Source organism: Macrobrachium nipponense, chromosome 47 (genome assembly GCF_015104395.2).
Source record: "Macrobrachium nipponense isolate FS-2020 chromosome 47, ASM1510439v2, whole genome shotgun sequence".
Lineage (NCBI taxonomy): Eukaryota > Metazoa > Arthropoda > Malacostraca > Decapoda > Palaemonidae > Macrobrachium > Macrobrachium nipponense.
The window spans coordinates 36,465,200-36,480,864 of record NC_087222.1 but is presented as its reverse complement, the minus strand read 5'-3'; the positions used below and the strand labels follow the sequence as shown (position 1 = coordinate 36,480,864).

General features: G+C 37.2%; 1 protein-coding gene across 15 annotated transcripts in view; it reads left to right on the top strand.

Moving 5' to 3' along the window:
- The window catches only part of LOC135204904 (TBC1 domain family member 9-like), a 68,172-nt gene extending 52,584 nt beyond the window's left edge, over window positions 1–15,588 (top strand). For 3 of the 15 annotated variants that reach the window (XM_064235149.1, XM_064235150.1, XM_064235147.1), the window contains exons 17-24: window positions 253–383; window positions 901–1,089; window positions 1,929–2,126; window positions 3,420–3,579; window positions 4,468–4,608; window positions 5,089–5,265; window positions 6,099–6,172; window positions 6,585–14,620. In XM_064235149.1, coding sequence (XP_064091219.1) covers window positions 253–383; window positions 901–1,089; window positions 1,929–2,126; window positions 3,420–3,579; window positions 4,468–4,608; window positions 5,089–5,265; window positions 6,099–6,172; window positions 6,585–7,061 — 1,547 coding nt within the window. In that variant the 3' untranslated portion in view covers window positions 7,062–14,620. The other 12 variants (XM_064235151.1, XM_064235148.1, XR_010312367.1 and 9 more) reach the window with 11 other exon arrangements.
- The last annotated feature ends 77 nt before the right edge of the window (window positions 15,589–15,665 follow it).

Here is a 15,665-nt window from a genome sequence, read left to right as displayed (position 1 = left end):
AAAGAAGACCTCTTGACAAGGTTAGACAGACATGAATTGGTTGCATTTGTTTCAGTATGTGCTATGTTTACCACACTGACAGGAGTATTCTGTTAAGTATGAAGTGTGGTGTTTATTTTTCTGAACTTCATGTCTGATTGGTTGAAATGCCAATTCTGAATTAGCAGGCATTCCTGATTATTGGATATTGGATCATTAAGATTTATAACATAGGACTACGTAGTTACATCTAACACCAATTCCTTGTTGCAGAGTGTGATGATGAAGGGGAAGCCATGATGATATTATCCGAGTATTTGAGCTCGATCACTGCTGCGAAGTTGAGGTACGGGAAGCGCAAGGCCAGCGTCAGTGAAGAAGCCGTAACTTCCGAAGGGGCCGAGGTAAATATCTGCTTTGTAGAATTGCTTTGTTTAGCCATGACTAAAGAAGAATAGAATAAGGAAAGTCATAAATTTATGCTGATGCAATGCTTTGTTTTCTACATAAACTAAAGAATCATAAAAACTGGTTTGGGAATATTTTTGCTATTAATTTTGCATGTTGAACAATTTCTTCGTATACAGTGAATAATGGGGAGTTACGTTAAAGTTTTAAGTGGTTCCAGGTGGAGGGGATGCTCTCATTTTACATTATTGACTCCTTCACCTTAGTGCGGGGCTGCGTAAAGGCTTTGTTTTTGTCTATATAAATTCTTATACAATTATACATACAGTACTGATATTTGAAGTTAGTCATGGATATGTGAAAGGTTACCCAACAGAAGTAGCTTTAACATGATTTTCTTTTGGTAGAGAGTGAAAAGATCTTTACGATAAATGTATGCTTAAAATGATGTTGAGACTCCTCTACCCTATTTAACTTCACATACAGTTCTTCAGACAGTCTTTCTCTTTGCAGGCATCTGTGAACATTACTGATATTATTGAATCCGGGTACAAAAACTATGGATTCATTACAAACGTAGCTATTGAGAGGTTACGAGTAAAGCATCGCCTTCGTGTTGTACAGTTGCTCGAAGATACTGCTATGAAGAACACGCTGCGTACAGTGGGACCTGATTGCTTGCTGAATGAAGAGGATTTACGAGTAAGTATTGAGAGTGTTATATGTTTATGTAGTACTGTTACATGTGTATAAGAGCCATACAAAATATTGGACATTAAAAGAGAGAGGGGCCAGGGGAGTGTACACACTCATACCAAAACCTGTACAGTGAAGGTCGTGTGCTATGTATGAACATCCTTCTCATGATCAGGTCAGTAACATGACCTCATTCTGATACTCTGGATGTGTTCAACTCATTTTATGGTCATCAGAATTTCTTCATATGCTACTTTCATTTGGATATAATGCTTTGTAGTGACAAGCATATCCAAAAAGTGTATAGAATTCGAGAAGTTAAGAGGGCATTGTGGCTGGAACTATTGTAGTCCAAATTCTTATGAACTCTGTCTAGAGAGTGTTGTGCTTGGCCCAAAAATCTCAAATGAACAGAACTCGAATTTCACTTAGGCAACCCAAACTACAACTAATGTCTTGGACATAAGTTCATTTAAAGAATGGTCGGATTCCTCAGCCTTTTCACGCATTTCTAGATTCACAAGATTCCTTGCTTTTTCATCTCCAATTTTAACCGGATCCAGCAAGGTGCTAGAAAATTATCTTATAGTTAAGACCAAAGATTTGTAGCTATGAAAAATACAAATTGTCTTAGAAAATTTGTAATTTTTCATTTCTATATCATATGATTTAGTCCATATCTGTGGAGAATCAGGACTTACATGTGTTTGGGTTACACCATCATGAAAAAATCAATTTTATTCAAACCTTAACATATTTCAACATAGTAGTATGTTAATGTGTACCACAGAAGATATTTTTATGCTAATTCATTTTAATTTCTTGCAAATGGATGCATCTCCCAGGAGTTAGTCGCATACGTTCGAGCAGAACAGATTCTAGGAGCAGACGACAAGGAGGTTAGACAGCGCAGTATGTCTGGGAATCAGCTGGGCCAAGAAGGATACGGGCTTGGTTACGAGACTTTTCGTCAGCTGTTCTTGGCTGCTTCTCCCTGGGGTCAGGGAGACAGAGCGGATTCCCTTGTCACGAGCATGTTCAACGTAAGTAATATTTTTGGTATTCAGTGGTCAGTGTTATGTACAGAACCTTTGAATCCAGTTCTTTTGCTATTTTGATTATGTTTTTTACTTGTACTATGTATTTGGCTCATATCATCAGTGTGAACTTGAGTAGTAACATTATGTTTTCTAAACAATATCTTGTTGGTTTGCCTGAAAGGGTAGAGAATTAAATCTTTTATTAACTTTGAAGTGAAGCCATATATACTACTGTATAATGTAACATTTTGTGTAGTTTCAAAATTATGCTATTACACTCCAGAATTTCTGTTATGAACATAATCACATAGAGTTTTCCATTTATGACATAAAATGATAAGTTCCTTTTCTTACTGTACATATGCTTTTTGAATTCATCTATGGCCTGAGCTCTTGGTTGTAACCCTATGATTTCTTCATTACCTGCCAAAACCATTTGAGTCTTTGAGGACTTGGTCTATATTCTAGTCTCGAAAAGTCACATTCCTCAAGATTACATTTTCTTTGTCTAGTAATTGTTCACTTCTGTAGAAACATGGCCATGTGTAGTACTCACCTCTGTAACTTGGAACTTAGGCTAAGGTACATTTGATTTGAAATGTTAATGTTATGGGATCATATTTTCTCTTTAGGCAAAATGGCTTTGGATTTAGTGTTGAATTAAGAGAAATGCACCAAAAGTAAGGTAGAATTAATGGTAATACTACTTCCTATGTGTCTGTTGAAGAGTCTGAGTGGAAATGAAAGTTAGCTTATAAGGAAATAAGAAGGTGGCATGAAATATTGTTTTAGAATGGCATGTCCCAAGAGAAGACCTTTCAACATATACAAAGGGATGCATAAGCTCTGTCAGGAAGGAGCTGAGAGAGAGAACATGAATCTGAAGTGCAAAGTTGGATGCTAAGATTAGTACTAGTACCTTTAAGTAAAGCATGACATGGCTGATTTTTGCCATTGATACAATGTTAGTAGTTCGAAAATTAGTATGAGATGATAGAAAGTGAATGTTAGAGTAAGGTAATACGTACCATAAATAGAAATTAGAAAGACAGTGAAATGGAGGCGCTTGATTCCTGCAGCCATTTTGGGGGCATATGTAAAAGTTGATGTTAAGACAAGAGAATTAGGTAGGTCACTTAGTAGATGAAATTTGGAATGTTTGTATTTTCTTGATCGGTCCATCACAAATACAGCATTAATGTGATACCATTGCATCAAATTTGACCCATAAGTAAGAGTTCTTTATCTTGTACTTTAAGCTAAGTCTCTTTTTACCTTGATTTTTTCACCTACCAGATGTTAGATGTTGACGGCTCTCACATGCTCAGTTTCCGATCTGTCGCTTGGCTGTACGGCGTATTGTGTGTTGGAGATTTTGCAAGAAAGCTCCGCTTATTTTATTACTTGCATCTAGCCTTTCCACCGAGTCTGGATGATGTGGACAGTGTGAAAAGGGGTAAGAATAACTCTTTTGAATGGGGATTATTTTGAACAATAACAATCCAGTTTTTTAGCATGTATATTAAATAACTTGTGTTGTCACTTGTATTTTTAATGCATTACTGACCCTTTCATTTTGTAGTTGTGCTGTAGTTTTCAATACACAGTAGGTAATCGTTATGGTATTTAGGAAAATTTGCTAGTTTTCAAGTTGGACCTTGGTAATTGCAGTATGTTATTGATTTTAGAAGTAATTATAAACTTTTGAGAACTGTTCCCTTTTCATCATTTGTAGGTAATTGGGAATCATGATTTTTGGTTTCCTATAACAGATATTAAAAGTTTGCAAGAACTGGTTTTCCTCCCATTGATAAGCAGAGATATTAAAAGTTGCAAGAACTGGTTTTCTTCCCATTGATAATCTGAAGAATTATCAGCTCCTATTGTACAACAGGTAATGTTAGTTGGGTAGGCTGTTAAATTATATGTACATATCTTGTTATAATAATATAGGCAGTCCCCACTTATTGGCAAACAGCATTCCAGTGTGATGCACTTGGCTAATGGTGTAGTTAACCAGATTTTCAGTGTTGGTAAGCGGTTTATCGATGTCGGTAAACTATTTATCAGCATCAGTGATCGGTTAACAACACCGATAAGCAGTTTATTGGCACCTACGACATCGTGAATTGCCATTTATTACCATAATTATTGCCAATTTTCAGTTATCAGTAATTTTCTGTTGGTGGCGCTCGGATCAGAAATGAAACCCCCGTTGTTAACCGAGGGCTGCCTGTAATGCAAATTTTCTTCTTAACTGTTAGAGATTCTAAGAAGTTAGCTTTGTGGGAAGCATTCAAGCGTCATCATTCGAATAACTAAATATATTCCTGACTTCCCACAGAGGAAGTGGAAGAAGAAGCTGCGGTTGAGGCTGAAGAATATTTCGATGTCATTGAGGAGGACTTTGGCAAAGGCAAGCTGGATCTTAGTATATCTGATGAGGAGAAGGTCTCTGCCAATAATTCTCCTAAGAAAGGTAATGGTGAGTTTGTATAATATACTAAGTAGAAAGGATGTGGAGTACCTGTGTGTGTGTGTTGCACTACAGATTGTCATTTTTATTTCGAGCTTTATTAGGTAGTTTGCTCCAAGGTTTTTGCAGTGTCCCTTAACCCCCTAAAGTTAAGTATACCTTAGTTTAACCAGACCACTCGGCTGGTTAAGAGCTCTCCAACGGCTGGCCCGAAGGATTAGATTTTTTACGTGGCTAGGGGTCCACCATCTGCTAACAATTGTTTTAAAACTTTTTGACTCATATGTAGAAAAAATCCAGCTGGGAAAAAATTGTAGCAAGTTTAAGAAAGAAGGGATTTTTCAATTTTAGATTGTAATAATAGAACATCCAGTGAAATTCGAGTATGTGTGGTATTGTTTGTCAAATCATTAATTAAGGGAAATGTTTGTAAGCAAAACTCTACCGGAATGACACATATGACTAGATTTCCCTCTCTCGCTCTCAAAGCTTACAAAGATGAGCTGACCGGTCTGGCCACCATCCACAATCGGGATTATCGCAAATATGAGCAGCGCTTCTTGCCGCCCATGAATCAGGAGCAGTTCATCAACATGTGGAGGACTGTCTACAGTTTCTTTGCCCTGGAAACGAACCAGGAAATCTTCACCTCACTTTCGAGAGTTGGTACGTATCGGAGTTGTTGAAATTACGTTTCGAAAATAGAAATCTCCTTGTTGAGTGGGTCATACTCTGTGAGGTCCCTGTAGCAGTGTAGTGTCATCAGTGCATCACGTGCGGTGCACTGTAGGCATGACTGTACCTAAGGTTCTTTGGAGTGTCCCCTTGGCCGCCCCTAGCTGCAACCCATTTTATTCTTTTTACGTTACCTCCGTTCATATTCTTTCTTCCATCTTCCTTTTCATAGCAATTTATTCATAGTGCAACTGCTTTAAGGTTTTCTCCTGTTACAGTCGACCCCGCTATTCACAGACTTGTTATAATAATATAGGCAGAATATAGTTAATCTCTGAATCTTATATACCCATTATTCACGAGAAATTCACTCATTTGCAGTATTTTTCTACTGAGAAATATCCATATATTATTGAATTTTCATATCAGTTTCATGAATAAATGCACTTTTTTGTAGTAAAACTATTTAAAAATCCAGGTTTAAGCATTTTCAGTGTGTTTTTCTTAGAGTTTAAACTAACAAAGGCGGTTTTAAGCGTTTTTATAGGGGTTCAAAGGATTCGCATATTCTTGTTATTCAGGGTGGGGGTGTCTGGTACGCATTCCCTACAAATACAGGGGGTCCACAGTAAACCTTTCAAAACTTTTTACCGTCAGTTTCCATTTCAGCATCGAATGACCTCATAGGTCCTAGCACATGGTGTTTGGTCTAAATCCTATATTATCCTACTCGGTAAGGTAGTAGGTAGTTTGATAACTTTGCATACATTTTATTGAAATGGCTTTTCCAGTGCTGTCAATTCAGTAACTATATTCTCTTTCAGGAACGTTACTTCTACAAATTGGTGAGGTGGGAAGAAGAGTTAAAGAATGCGCCTCAAGGAGCATCAGTGAAAGTGTAAGTGTGGTTGGAAGGTTGATTTGTAGTCAGAAATATAACAAACAAAATGATTTCAAGTACTAATTGATTGGTTTAGGTATAGATATATACATTTCAGAAGTTAGTGATATGTTACTTTTACCAGTAAATAGCTCATAAGTAAAATGCTCTTATGGATATTTACAAAGTTGTGGAATTGTTGGCAGTGTAATATAAACAGTACTGTTAAATTTTCCTCAAAAGTTTTGCAAGTAAACTGATAAAATGTTTACTGTTAGTTTCCTTCTTTGTGATTTACCTCGACCATTGTCTGATTTTGAAGATTTAAGCCATTGGAAAGTAAAGTCACTTTGTATTTGTATGAGACAGTATACCATGTTTGTTACAATGAGATACACATGGTAACATGAGTGTGTATTTTTTCCACCAGGCAACACCTACTGACAGCAGTGTCAACACAGATACAAGTTCAGAATCATCCAAAAAGGTGTCTGCACTTGATTCTCCCATGCCTTCAGAACTTGCCGGTGCGTGTACTCAAGCACCAGAGAAGTTATTGTCGACGGACGAGACCGAGAGAAAGGCACGAGAACTAGAAGTGTCTCACCTCATGAATGTTCCCGGTGCCGAGTACAGTCTGCAAAAGTCACCGGATGACGAGAGCAGTGACAAAGAGACGGACAGTGTGTCCAGTGCTTCTAACATTCACTCGTCTTCTTCTGTGTCTCATTCTGAACTAGAGTGGAGCATTTCTTTTGAACAGTTCTTAGCGAACGTAGCCAACGAAGAGAGATTGGTGAACTTCTTTGAAAGATCGTTTAGTCTAGCCGAAGAGGTGCAAAAGCTCAGGAAACGGCAGGCGGTTAGCACGAACGGGAATTTCTCCACGGCCACCACTCCTTCCTAACTGATTGTTTACGTAATGGGTAGAAAGATCTGTATTGTATGTTGGTAATGGAAGACATACTACTTTAGGTGACGTGACATAAAGACACTCGGCAGTTTTCACGAAAACTTTTTATACTTGTGACTTAGAAATAAGGCAGTTTATCATTCCTTGTATATTACTGTAGTTTTAGTGATGTTTTACATAAAGCATATATTTCATAGTTGTGGGAAAATCACTTTGGTGTTTTAAAAGAGCCATAAACTGGCAGTGCAAAAACTTTTAGTCATGTTGACCATGGCAGTTGCTCAAGGCATTGGGTCTGTTTTAGACGTGGTGTAATGCAGTAACCTTCTGATGAATAAACGTAATTCATTCGAGAAAAACAAAGCTGGATTTGTATAACTGTATGTAGTATAGTATTTGTTTTAGTATTGCGTGATTTGAGTTGATTTTATGAAACTTTTCAAGCCAAGCACTGAGGCACTTTATTCAGTGGCCAAGACAGCCGAAAGAGGGAGTTGGAGAGAATGGACAGCAGGAGAAGAGATCCAGAGAATAAAGATAAGGACCTATGAGTGGAACTGGGAGAAACCCCCACTGTTGCACCGAGAAGTAATAGTCATAGGTTGGACAGCAAAACAGAAGAACGAAAGCGGGGATGGAGGTAAAGTGAAAGGCTAAAAACTAGGTGCAGCTAGGGGCCAAAAGGATAATGCAAAGACCCTTTAGTAATGCCTACTGTTCACCATGTGAAGTGGACAGATGGCACCATCCCCCCCCCACAGGGGTTAGTATTGCGACAGTTTGCAAATTGATTTATGTGAATTCTTGTAATAATATACGGTATGCTGTAGGCATTATGTTTATTGGGTTTTGGTTATACATAATTCATATCACTATCCTTACTTTCCTCTATATTCTTCTAGAACAGAACGCATAGAAGAACAGCCCTCAAATTATTGGTACCTGAGAGAATGCGGATGTTCTTGCCAGAATAAATTGGAAGGGTTGCTTATGGTAATTAATTTTCTTGTATGCATTATCTGCTATGTTTATCTTTTAGCATTAGAAGACTTCAACAAAAGACCCATCATGTGTAAGACACCTTTTCTATAAATCTTATCAATTTTCTGTCCAGTAGTTTCTTGGTCTTCCTCTCCACCTCCCCCTCAACACTATTACACTCATTTTGCACATCTTTCTTCCACCATTCTCCTCTGACGACCAAACCAGCTGAACGCATACACTGATCCATCTTTTTAATATGCTAGCCTTTATGCAAGCTCTTCACATTTCCACATAATATTATGCCTAGTATTTAGTTCTTAATCTACAGACATTGTGCAGACAATTCACCTCACCTGCTTCAGCTTTTCAGTAATCCCTTTATAATTCCAGAGTTTGCATCTGAAGACTGTATTCTTTCAATTTTTTACCCACATCCAGCTACCTTTCTGAATTTTCCTCTTCTCAGCTCTTGATTTTCTCTAGTTCTGCCGTCATCAGCTACATTTTACTCCAAAAGGCCTGTACGATACATGTATGTACACCTAAATACAGTGCCTGTATAAATTTCTTCTTTTATTATTCCATCTTCCACATCTATATTTGCTACTTCAGTTTCCTGGTTTCCATTTATCCTCATGACCTTACTCTTGCAAACACTTTCAAGTTCTTCTAGTTTCTTGCTACTAGTATTCCCAATCAGTACTTGGCATCATCTGCAAACATTAGTACCTCAGTGGCGTGGTCGGTATGGTGTTGGCGTGCCACCTCGGTGGCCGCGAGTTCGATTCTCGGGCATTCCATTGAGGGGTGAGAGATGTGTATTTCTGGTGACTGAAGTTAGCAAATAGCCTTGGAGACAAAAGACACCCTCATCGTAGTCCCACTTCGACACCAAACCAGTCGCTTTCTCATATTCTCATATATTTGAACATACTTTCCTTTCATGATAAGAATATGAATCATTCTTAAAAGATGACCTTCTACATCACACTCCTGTATGTTGTCTTTTGAAAGCGTGTCAACAGAGACGGCATTTACAGAAATTTTCCTTCACTCTCAAACTTCTCTCATAAGTGTTTCATTACAAGCATTTGATCCACCTATATTATCTATCTTTCATCGACCTTAATGGTTGTTACTGTACACTTGTGTTATGCCTGTTAAGTCTTACAGTTATCTGTATCATCTATATCCTAACATAATTTAGCTTAGTCCCTCTTCTGTCCACCACATTTAATCTATATAATACAGCAACAATTCCAATAATTTGTTAAGCAATTGGTTGGGAAATATATTATTCATTAGACTTTGGAAATAGTTCCCTTTTTAATGTATGTACATAATTTCATTTCTAATTCTAGTTTGTTCAGACTGAAGATTTTGGCCCACTGTGGCCTGTTCAGTTCCATTTGGCTTTCAGGATGATTCTAGATAGACAACTTGGGTGGGTGACATCATTGAGTGGAAACATGGCGGCCTCTCCCATGATACTTACTGCTGTCCTGTATTTGAGGTAGACATATGAAGTGTATCTGTCAATAAATGAAATTTTCTTGGAAAATACAGTGATTCCAAGCGTTTAAGTTGACTAGACTGAGTGGTAGACTTTCGTACTATTGACTCTGGTGGTGAGAAGGAGTTTCATGCTGTAAGGAAACTATCCATAAGTGTTGTGAGATTCGTGTTACGCTTGTGTACCAAGTTGGCCTATACTAACTCTATAGCTAATGTGGAAAGGAAGGTGTTGATGGAAGACGAAAGGAATCTCAGTCACAAACCAATGGAAAGGGAGGAAAAGCCAACGCAAGCAGGGCTGGACAAATTGGAAATGAAGTGGTCCCTGGACTCTAAAATGGAAGCTGATTCAAGAACTGCTTGACATTGAGGAGGCAAAAATTTCTTGACAAGAAACTGAAATGTACAGAGCTACAAGCCTTCTCGGATTGATGATGGTGAGAAATGGCCTCGGACAACTAAATAGAATGTCTGCTAAAGGTTTATGAAGCTTTTACTTCACTATGAATTGAAGCATTGACTAATTTACACCCTGGAAGAACTTGTCTTTAAATGTCAAGGATATGTGAGTATGGTAAAAATGTTTGTGGGCAAATTCAAGACCCCGAGGACATTGAAAATGTGGGACTTTTGGCAGTATGACAGTGCACATTGAGACCACCTAACAACCACAGGACCCTCAGTCTGGTGGCACCTTGGCAATGAAGGCTAACCTTCACAGGGAGGATCTCCCTTTAGACTCCCAAGTTTTTCTTTTTGGACCTTCAAACTAGCAAATGGTAATATTTGCAAATGTGTCCTCTTTAAATCAGGCCATGGATCAAGGAGTCGTCCAGAAATCTAAAAGTGAATTCCTTCCTCTCTGTTCCAGAGGGTGAGTTATCTGTACATGGCTGCTATGATGTGGAATGATTGGAATGATATGAAGAGGTTGTCCATACAAAGTTCATAGCAGGAATTTTGGCTTGATACTACTTTGCTCCTGGAAGGTGAAGATGATAAAAGAGGATTTAGTGGGCTTCTTTTAAGATGATGAATAAACTGCTTGGGATGCCTGATAAAAGCTCACAGAGCAGGATATTGTGGAATACGGCCAACAAGATGATGCATTTGTGGTTTTGCAGTTAATGGAGAAATAGAAGGAAGGCAGTAGACTTGGGAGGAAGAAACAAAGATAAGAAACAAATATTCCCATGCAAAGTGGCCCCATTCTCCAAACTGATGAACAGGAGAAGAAAGGTGAGTGACAAGTTCCAGTGTAGTGTTCTCTTGAAGTGTTGTAAGTTGTGGTTGCGTTACGCCAGTGTATATTTAGACATTATATTTTGGTAAGGAAAACTTTGATTGTAAGTAATGTAACAGCAGAAATAAGCCTCACAAACTGCTAAGGCAGGTGACTTGATTAACCAGCATAGAATACTGTATCATTTGGCACGGGATCAACCCCAAATTGCGTGAATAATATGACTTTCCCTTGATTCACTCCATCGATACACGACTGGATTCCTTTCAGGGAGCGTTTAAGATGTATTTCCGTTTTCTCTCTCCATTTGTTGGAGAACTTTTCATCCTGAATTATTTATGCATTTACTTTATGTCCCTCCTACTTCTCAGTCCAACTCCTTTATTGTTGCTTTGTTCCAACATCCACCTTGTTTAAGAACAGAGACTTCGGAAACCCTGAATGAGTTAATTATTTTTTCATATCTACCCTCAGATTTTATATCTCGGTTTTTCTCGACTCACTTTGGTCTTGGAAGCTGCTGCAAAATCATCTCTTGTCTGCTAATGACTTTCAGATAGTAATCTCATTTTTCCCTTTATTTATAGTCTTAAGTTCATCCTACCACCAGTGAACTGCATTTATTAATACTTCCTCCCCTCCTATACACACAACCTCTCCTTGCCGAGTCTGTGATCTCATTCTTTGATTACTGTACAGTACACTTTAATATATTTAACTTATGTCCATAGGTTATCCAGGATCATATAAGTTAGACTTACCTCGTAGTCAAACTGTTTGTTTTGATGATATATAGTGAACCCCCGTATTTATAGACTTGTGTTCGCGGATTTCTCTCTGGAACATATACCCCAAAGTCCCCCATTATTTACAGAAAATTCGCCTATTCGTGGTATTTTTCCATGAGAAATATCCACAAATTCCTGGTTTTTTATATAAATTTTAACATAAAATGCATTTTTTGTGATAAAACTATTAAAAAAACTAGGTATAAACATTTGTACTGGTTTTATCTTGAGTTTTACCTAACAAAATGTGCAGTTTTAAGCATTTTTATAGGGGTTTCAACTATTTGCGGGTTCTGACTATTCACAGGGGCTCTGGCACCCATCCCCTGCGAATAATGGTTGGGGGGGGGACACTGTACAGCCTTGTTTTCATCCTTTACTCCAGTTCAAATTATCAATCAATGTCGACATTTCCTCCAGCTAGTGAATGATCTTATATACCTCCACTTTCAACCAAGTAATGATCATATATACCTCCAACGACACTCATTACAACTACTACGTCCATTAACTTGCTCTTCCGTCGTAAGTGTATTACTGTAGCATACTTTGTTGCTACACATTATACAAACCATCAGTCCTTTACATAAAGAATTACTTTTAGCGCCAGCTGGAACCAATTCCTTATGGAAAGGACCTCAGGTTTGTATAGCTAAGAAAAATACAATTTACTTTCAAAAATTGTGATTTTTCTGTGCCATTTTCTCGTTCTTAAGTATACTACAGTGGACCCCCCGTATTCGCGTTCTCCGGATTCGCAGACTCACACATTTGCGGATTTCTCTCGGGAACGTTTCCCCGCATTAATTGCGGAAAATTCGCACATTCGCTGTATTTTTCTATGGGAAATATCCACAAATTCCTGGGTTTTTTTTTATCAATTTCATCATAAAATGCACTTTTTGTGATAAAACTATTAAAAAAACCAAGTATGAAAATTTTTAGTGGGTTTTTCTTGAGTTTTAACAAACAAAATAGGCTGTTTTTAGCATTTTTATAGGGGTTCCAAACATTTGCGGGTTCTAACTATTCAAGGGGGTGTCTGGTACGCATCCCCTGCGAATACGGGGGACCACTGTACGTACATACTTCTGAATACTACTGAATTATACTTTGGAAACCAATTATAATACTGTCAATAACTAATCCTGCATAACTGAAATAAACATATTTTTGGTCACAGACAAAGACAAATGAAAATAGATGAATGCAAATCCTTTATTATACTTGACTTCAAAAACTATTGTAGGCTTCAGAAACTTATTGTATCAGTTTATATAAGGACAAAAACTTATTACGGTATATCAGTACATAATATAAGGACTTTTATGATATCTGTACGTAAGGACATGTTATACATTCAGTTAGAAGACATGAGATTGGTACAATAGGCATCTTCAAAGTTTACTGACTTTGTACTGGCTGTAATACTGCATTCTTAATGCCATTCCTGTTCTTACATTATTTTTCATTTAGGTATTAAATTCTATGTTCTTTTGTTCAAGTAATCTCTCTCCTCTTACACAACTGGAAAGTGAATGACAGTCGTAAAGAAGTTTATGAATAGTACATATTGCATTTATTTACTACGACTGATTTTAATAAAAACTCATATTTCCACGTGCATACACATTCAACATCTGTGTCCTGTAGCTTGCTCGAGATGTTTCCAAAACCAGGGAGTTATGAAGGGTACGAGGTGTTCTTATCAGTTACAAATTTAGGAAATGAAAAGAAAGCCTTTTTTTTTTTCTTTTTTTTTTTGTATTCTGCATTCACATTTTTACTTGCAATTTCTCTTAGTTAATAAGTTTTATTCCTCTCTCCCCGATTGTAATGAACCCCATTATGCATGGTCTAGGTCATTTCCTAATGTCAAAGGCACATTGAAGGAGTTAAAATATAGCTGTAAAATTTAAACACTATGACCTGTACATGTGACAGATCACTGAATGATCTACTGATTCTGTTGTCTAATAATGATTAAATTTTAGTTTTCCAGTTCTATTTTATGTAACATTTATTGTTTTTTTCTTATCTGAGTTATATCAATGAAATTGTTTATGATTAGAATCTAGTAATTCGTAAAAAGATTCAGTCATCAGTCTACATAATTAATTCACAATTGTGGTACTAATGGTTTCCCCACGGCCATCTTGAGTGTTTATTGACGTGTTCCAAATTGAAGGTGATTACAGTTATACGTATTAATACACAACTGGATTAATGTGGTTATTTTCTCTGGTTGCAGTGGAAAGTTGTGTGTGTGTGTTATTGCAACAGCAATATAATGCGAACGTGTGATAAGAATGACTGCACATCCAAACTAATCGTGTTTGATTGAAAGGGAAAGTCGTTTGATTTTGCTATGAGGTAAGTTTAATTCCTAAAAGTGGTAGAGCATTTGTGAGCATTTTGGTATTTTAGTGTGTGACAAAGTATGTGGAGTTATTAATCATTGGCACTGGTTTGTTTAGGGTTGAGTGCATTCTTCCAAATCGTTTGCATCGCCCCTTGCAACCTTGCTTCCCTCGCCTGTTCTGTGACGATCTTTATTTTTTTCATTACATTTACTCCCAAATACCCCTAAAATTCAGTTGCAACGACGTTACTCATTGTCACATTTTCCAGTTTCTCCTCATACAAATATACATTTAAACTTTTCTTCTTTTACAATGTTTTCAAACTTTTTACTAGTTAGGGTAGTTTTTCTTCACTATCAACGACCAACACTAAATATCGTTTGCAAACTTGAATCACTTCACCACACTCCATAACTGTGTAGTTAATTGTGTTGTGATTTTTTGATGGTTGTAAGACATGCATTACTTCAATACGTATATACTCTTAAGAATTGTTATTCATTTTTACATAACACTGTGGTGCCAAGATGATGGAACTGTAATTGATAAATTAAATGAATAAAAGCAGTGCCATTTTTTATTGTTATTCAGATTATGGAATATATAGTGTGACTGGTAATTTCTTTCAGATTTGAAATTATAAATTTTATTATTTTTGTCTGTCGTTGTTTACTTTCAGTACCTTTGTTTGACAGTTTTTGTGGAGTCACCTTTTTGATGAGATCATTTTCGTAAAAATGGTCAGAATCACCGGATAGTCTCCATCGAGCATTTAAAACTTGCACGGGACCAAATGGACATTTCTACCTAGCTTTCAAACCGAGAACCATCGCACTATCACACACAGATCTTTGGTGCAGAAATCTTAGGAGGTCCATAGTGACTGACAGTTCCAGCGAGCCACCCAGTACCTTCTGTAGGTAAAACCATCTCCTGCACCATGATAAAAACCAGAACTCTAATCTTGCCAAGCTCACTGGATTTAAATGGGTCTGATGATGTGTATTTAACAAAAATCAAACCCATTTTGAAAAATACTCAATGTGAATTTTAAATTGTCTTCACATTGGCCTTTCCTTCCAGCTTATGAACATCAATTGGCTGTTGCTCGAAATGAATCGGTCCCCCCGGTGTGGCGCATTTGGTGTAAACCAGCAGTGGAATTGGACGTGAAAGTTCCAAGTCCCAAAAGTGAGAAATTTTGAAAAAAACGCGGATACCTTGGTGAAATAATTTATATCAACAGTGCCATAGCAGTACTGGTCAGTCATGCAAAATACATTTAAAGAATCTACTGGATAATGTATATATATGTAATGAAAGGGTGTCCCCATGCAGTCATAAATAACTTTTAACTAGAGAAGTTTGAGCACAGCAAATCATAACCTTGTGGATGTCACATACCTTCCCGAACCTCAGACTGAATACAGGCAGTCCTCGGCGTACGACGTTCTGAGGTTACGACGCTTTTCAATTATATTCGTCAGAAATTATTTCCAGGTTTATGATGCACGTTCCAGGGTTACAGCACTTAAGGCGCTGATCTGACGGAAAAATGTGACTCCAATAATGCAAAATAATCAATATTTGAAGTTTTTTTATGAAAAATGCAATAAAAATGCAGTTTACATAGTTTTTAATACACCCAAAGCATTAAAAGTAAGGGTATCTTAGGATTTTTTACGATTTTCCGGCTTACGACATG